The 6,963-nt window shown below is 36.6% G+C and overlaps 1 protein-coding gene across 1 annotated transcript in view; it reads right to left on the reverse strand.

The window, feature by feature from the left end:
- The window catches only part of LOC112511787 (queuine tRNA-ribosyltransferase accessory subunit 2-like), an 8,983-nt gene extending 2,322 nt beyond the window's left edge, over positions 1-6,661 (reverse strand). Inside the window, exons 1-6 of the mRNA XM_025117552.1 lie at positions 6,372-6,661; positions 4,571-4,745; positions 4,315-4,473; positions 3,400-3,493; positions 2,048-2,118; positions 35-86 (exon numbers count right to left, since the gene is read on the reverse strand). Of these exons, the coding sequence (XP_024973320.1) occupies positions 35-86; positions 2,048-2,118; positions 3,400-3,493; positions 4,315-4,473; positions 4,571-4,745; positions 6,372-6,610 (790 nt within the window). The 5' untranslated portion in view covers positions 6,611-6,661. The remainder of the gene's footprint in view (positions 1-34; positions 87-2,047; positions 2,119-3,399; positions 3,494-4,314; positions 4,474-4,570; positions 4,746-6,371) is intronic.
- Positions 6,662-6,963: the final 302 nt, after the last annotated feature.

Below are 6,963 nucleotides of genomic sequence, written 5' to 3' on the forward strand. Positions count from 1 at the left end.
TAGAACATAGGCTAAAATGTGGTAAAATACATACCTGGAAGTCCAAGACCACAAACCTGGCGAGGCTTTTCTTTTGGTAAACAGTCCTGAAACAAATCATTGGATTGCTCACAAGTCACAAAATATAAATATATATATATATATATGTATGTGTGTGTGTGTGTATGTAAACCAAGTAATCAAATGAAACAGAAATTTTATCCACCTTCGTAGAATAGAACAGTGTGACAAACATGTAACCCATTAACATTAGGCATTCATAAGCCTCAAGTGCTTCTCATTTACAGCTTATACCCATGTACCTCTAGGGCATAGACCAGTGACGGATCTAAATTTTTTTATGATTGGGAGCACACTTAAGGGTGTAAAAGAATTCCAAAACCGAACAACTCATAGTAACCAAGATGATTTCAGGTTATTCGGTTTTCGGCTTAAACAGTTCGGTTAATCGAATAAAAATAACTTATTTTGTTTGGTTTCAGTTATACTACTATTTATATATTTTACTACTTCAGTTAAATTTAGAGTAAGTAAACACAATACACACTAGTACAAGATTCAATTGATTCATAATGGACCGATAACTCGATGAACAAACCACTAAACCAATTTGTAAGAAAACAAAGTTCATATGTGACATTAAACCAATTTGTAAAGAAACATAGTAAAAAATAAATCAAAATCCTTAATAGTTAATAAACATATAGGCTAGAGGGCGAAAGGCCAAGAAACTAGATTCAATTAGAAAGAAATCAGATAACAAAAGACCTAAAAATTAAAAATGAAAGACAAACCAATAGCATACCTTGAATACAAATAACAAACCCAAACTAAATAACAAACTTAATAACCCTAAATCATATAACAATTAAGGAATTGAAAACTAAAATGAAAGATCGAAAGTAAAAAAAATATTATAACAATTTATCAAATCAATACCAAAATTGCTGGATATTTACCAAAAAAATACAAAATAAATTAAAAACAAAATCAAAATAAGAGGATCAATTAAACCAACATTGCTAATTTATCCTTTATCAACAAAATCAATTAATCATTAAATCAACAAAAATAATACATATTCAATACTTCCAGAGGCTTAGTGTTTTTTTACCAATGGAGAATTGTGAGTGAAGACGAAAGTGTGAGAGTGTAAGTGCAGTCTTGGAGATGAGTCAGTGGAGAATGATACAGAGAGTTGAGAGAGTTGAGAGAGTGAGTGGCGTCTTTAGGGGGATTAGTTTTTATTAGTTGGGGGCCTAAAAAATAAATATTCAAATATTTCGAGGTACCAAAAAAAGTTAACCTGCAGATAGAGATTTTGTTGGGGGCAAGGTGCCCCCTACACCAATGCTTTAAATCGCCCCTGGCATAGACTCTAAATGTTTGTGATGACCATCTGAAACTCCAAATAAGCTTTATTCTTGCTTAAGTTGTTAGTAGAAGGCGTACTCCAGATTTTTACTATTGAATTTATTAGCATTTAAAGGATCCACTTACAAATCTCTGAAAACAATAAGGCACGTGGTGCATGGCAACATCTATGATCTATGCATGAATAGGCTTTGCATCTCAGACCCAAATGAAAAGAAGAAGAAAAATCAGATGGTTGTCTTTTTATGCATCATTATCCAATTTCATTCTTATTGTAAGAGTGATTTAGAGTCAAAAAGACACCTTCTAGCAATCATTCAAAGCCAAGAAGATGATATTCCCAATTCTTGAAGTCAAATGAGTTCCTTTCAGTTGCCATGACAATATGAATTTAGGTGGGACTTGGGAGTTGATCAAAGTATCCATCTAATGAAAGTGAACTTACATGCATTCCTATTTATGACCAACTCTCAAGTTTCTTGCATGCCATCTTGAAATTTAAGCATGTTTCTAAAATAAAGGCCCCAACCTCCTCCTCGATAGCCATCCCTCATAAATAGTTGGCCAAAAGTTGCATAATGTCTTGGAAGAAAAATGATTTACAATGATATACAATAAAGGTTGGCAAGAAATGTGGGTGATGATCCGCTTTCAATAATAAAAAGACTATTACCGTAACAGCATGCAGAAGAGTAGACCTTCCATCGATGCTATCTCCAAGACCAAAACCGCCAATATAATAACCTGGAATGCCACCTCATATCATAACCTCGAGAGAGGATTATATATTATAAATGTTAAACCATAGAACACATCAAATTGATGATGAAAACTGAGGTAGGGGATATGGAAAATAACATAAGCTAAAAGAAGATTGGTGCTATAGGATATCTGCAAAAGACAACATTAGAGAGAATGGAATATACAATAGGTTGTCATTTACAATATGCCGGCTTCTTCTAATTATTGTGTTAATCTCCATCATGTAAATTTGTCATGATTAGGCCATTACTCCTCTAAGTCCTGGAGATAATGGATTCTAAAAATTAGAATTATAAGATTGTTTTTTTAATTATAACGATGCAAAATTCAATTCAATACCTTAAGGATATAGAGTACTTTGGTTTTTAAAATATCTATTATTTAGTAAGGGCCCTTAATCGTTTTGCAAGAGTGATCTGGTCTTCGGTACATAGCTTGATACATCTGTTTTCAAATATGAAGAAAAGGATAGAAGAAATCAGAGGTAGTATGAATAAACAGTTGGGTAAGGGAGGGATCCTCCTTTAAAAGGAAGGTGGAAAGGCAATATTAGGGTAGAAAAGGAAATAACCAAATAGCTACCATTTGAAGTTTTAACTAGGCAATATACAACAAAACCAAACCAAACAAACCCAGTAAGTCCCTTCCAGAGGAGCCATTGGACATAACATTCTTCTATTTTTTACATATACGTGAGGGTAATAACGCTTTGCTTCCACCTTTCATTTGTATTCTCTTCCACTTGGGCATCCATGTTAAAGTATTGTATGTTCACCAAGTTTGCTACTACAGATGTCTCATTATTTTTTCTTACTTATTTTTAGTGCTTCTGTCACCATATGTTAGTCTTTATTCCTTCTACCTGTTTGCTCTCACTCTTGCACAAGCCAGGGGTCTTCATGGAGATAGCCACTCTACCCTTTTAAGCAGGAGAACGTGGAAGGATGCTATTCAACTCTGATCTCCTAAGCCCTAGGGATATCACCCCCTAAAATTTCTACTGGTTTTCTTATTTTACCCTGACTCAACAAGTTTGGATGAAAAAACTTATTCTTTAACCCAAAGTAGGAAAACCTGGTCTGGGGCTACATCACGGTGTTCCTGCCACTGAGCCAGTGAGTAGTGATCCCTCAGTTTAGTTGAAATGTGAAATCATGCAGCTCATAGAGGTTCTTAATCCAAAACAGCATTCATAGAACTAAACTGGCTGTAAAGTTGAGACAAGAAACTTAGATTCTGGAAGCAATAAATAACACAACATACCAGATACATTTCTCTTTGCTACCTCTTGAGCGCAATGTTGACGTTCTTCAATGCTGCATCCTCCAACAATGGATCCAAAAAGAGCTCCATCTGTCTACATTTCAGAAATTATTACAATGAAAATTGCAAACAAATCAAAAGGTAATTAAGTTGAAGAAGATTACGTAAACGACTGTAATTTAGTTGGGATAATTTCCTAATTTATGTGGATCCCAAAAATTGTGCGAATGGATTTGATTTGATTTGATTTGGTCAGAATCCCATAAATCATGAGATTAAATTAGAATTGGAGAGGAGGTAGAAGTCAACATTGGGGGTACCCAAATGGACAGTTTCAAGTATCTAGGTTCCATGAATCAAAAATAGGGAGAGGTCGACGAGGACGTAGAACATCGCCTAAAAGCAGTGTGGCTAAAGTGGAGAGCTACCACAGGGATGTTGTGTGACAAGAAGGTCCCACTATAACTGAAGGGCAAATTCTATAGGGTAGCCATCCGAACAGCTATGTTGTATGGGTCAGAATATAGGGCGACAAGGAAGGCCATTAAGAAAAAGTTGGAAGTTGCAGTAAATGAGGATGCTTAGGTGGAGCCGTGGTCAGGACCATGTTAGACAACATCATGCATCTCAGTACACACCCAAATTGGCTGTCAATTGATATGATAGAACATATGTCAAACCAATAGAGGAAAAATAATTGTGAAGTAGTGTTGAGGTTGGCAAAATGACTCAAAATTCTGTGTTGAATTGTTTGCTTTAGTTTTCATTGGTTTTCTGTTTCTCATTGTAGTTTGTCGCGATGATAATATCAAAAAAATGAATATAACAGGAAAACCTAAATACCAATAATGATCTCTATATAAAAAATAGGATGGATGACAATGTCCGAACATTGGAAAGACAGAATAAAGTTACCGATTTTAGTGAAATGCAATCATCAAGCCATCTAATAGTTCGATCAACAGCAGCTTTATTCCTCTTTGCTGTGACTGAAGCAGATACTTCATCAGCTAAACTAACCCATAAGTCTGGCTTCATCGAAGAAATCATTTTCATGTACTCAAGAGGTTTCACCTGTGACCATACCAGATACTATAAGCATAATTAGCAAAAGATATATGAGGCCAGATATAGAGGAAACTGCATCCAAAGAAGAAGTTAAGAGAATTGCCAAGAAACGTCCACATGGAGTCTCAAATGATGCTCCATGCCTGTTACTACTATTACATTCTGGAAGAGATAGAATAGAATCCCTTGGCAAAGCAACAAATCCATAACCATGCAAACTAAGAAGCTGGTGCACTCCTCCGATATTTGATATTGTCTTCAGATTAGGACCCTCCATGCTGCAAGATAGAAGACATCTTTTTTATGTGTTGCAAAATAAGAACATAGAAGCTTCTTATCAAAGGCAAGGGTACAATCGGAACTAGATTGAGACTACTTGAAGAATTGAACCAAAAGAACAAACAAATATTATGCCACACAGGCCCGGCTTGAACTTGGACATCTTTCTCCGTAATTCTTGCCTTACAAGAGCTGCACTAAACAAATGGAAAGGCTCCGCAGGAGAAGAAAGAAGGTCCGGGTCCAATTAGACCAAAAATACTTTCAAATAAAAACATGATATCTCTGTTTCATGAATATTATGTTGATAAGATAACAGTTAAGAAGTCACGCCATCAGCTCTATCAACCAAGAACTCAATACACTTCTCTACATTTGGACATAAACAATGAGACATTAGCAATCAACCATTGCTATTCCATCGCATACCCATTAAGACTAACACAATAGCTTAGAAACATGATATTATTAACCGTCAGTGTACTCACCACCCTTTAAATTTTTGACTCACCAATCAACAAGTATCACGCATAAAAAATGTCACATATTGTCCCAAATACATATGAATGTTGTCGAAAGTGCGATACAAAACCCTGAGAGCCTAAATGACTTGGTACGCGACTTTTGCAACTTGCATGAGCAAGGGAGGATGTCTCGATACAGTGTTAGCATTAGCAACTTCGTATGCGACTTGATGTCGCCTGGGTTGTCCGCGGCTTGCAGGGAAACTCTCGGTAAATGATGTGTGACTTGCTGCACGACTTGGCCGTGTCACTAGAAATACATAACATGCATGTTATTTGAATCCAAACCAGGCTCAGCCTGGGGATTGGATGCAGATGAAATGGTCCTTCAAGGACCAAAAGCCGACCAGAACCAGTCCTTCGGACTAAGACCGCTTCCTTTTTTAGCCTTAACAGGTTAAGGACCATCCAGGAAAAAAACCAGATCAAAGACTGAATTGAGCTCAGCCAATTCCCTTATGGCTAGTTTTTATAAACAGGTGACTAACTGTTGCTTCCGCAAAAGCAACACAAGGATATTTTTCCTTTGTTAAGAAAAGAAAAAAAAAATCAGGCCTGGATTGGTCCTTGTGCAACTATGTCACCTTGTGCATTGCATTTGATTAAAATGAAAGGCCGTGTGAGTTCCCGCACGAATTTAACTCTCATAAAGCCGCTTAACTCCCATATTATTGAACATCATTCTTGCATCTAGTAAGAACTTCTTGTAACCCTCTCATCTCCTCGTGAGCAATACACTATTACACCACTAGTGGAACCACGACAAATCTTATGTTGTAATTGCTTTTGGTTTGACTCAATATTTGTTCTGTTTGCCATTGCTTGATGACCTGAGTTTTGGGTGCTTTACGTTAAGCTATGGATCGCATTGTCTTGATCCCATTTTGTTTCCATATCGTTTGTTTGTTTGGTGATTTAATCCCATCTTTAACATTTGGGACACGAGAAGGTTTTACAATTTACAAGCGTCGATAACATTTGTTGTTAAACTACTTGAAAGTTGAAACTCACATTTGAAATCCCATCCCTTAAACTTTCAAATACGTTCATTATACACATCCAAATTCAATTGGGGTTAAAAAAAAATGAAGGATTACTTACAAGTGCATGGGGCTAAACTGAAGGAGTCGAGAATCCGGAGATGGAAGAGAGGCAAGGTGGTCAGGGGATATGAAAGCAGGCAGACCTTTGCGAGTTGTGAGGAGTAGAGCTGGTGTCTCTATCTCTATCTCTTTCGCCGGCGGTCCTCCTTGCCGACAGCTGCTACTACTACTATTCAATTGCAACAAACCTACCCTCGCACGCCCGTTCTTGCTCCATGCCTTCACCGAAAACTTCATCCTTCCACTCTCTCTCTCTTGCACTGCTCCGTCGTGGTTGCTTTGTGGCCGTTCCGCCGGTGACATCGATTTTGTAGTGTTTCGCCGCCGCTGCAAGTTTTTAGAATTTTGGCGGACGCTTTTGGGTTTCCAAATATCAAACCAGTTGAATATTCAATATGACGAAATTATGTTTCATTAAAGAAAACTGCATTTTTAGTCCATATAGTTTGTTGGAAGTTGCTATTTTAGTCCTTGTTCTTTTATAATTATGATTTTAGTACCTTTGATTTATAATTTGTTGTTTTTTCAGTTCTTTACAATTTATTGTTCATTTGTCTCTATTATTTACAGTTTATTGTTGTTTTATTTTT

The sequence above is a fragment of the Cynara cardunculus genome (genome assembly GCF_001531365.2).
Source record: "Cynara cardunculus var. scolymus isolate 2C chromosome LG 4, CcrdV1, whole genome shotgun sequence".
NCBI lineage: Eukaryota > Viridiplantae > Streptophyta > Magnoliopsida > Asterales > Asteraceae > Cynara > Cynara cardunculus.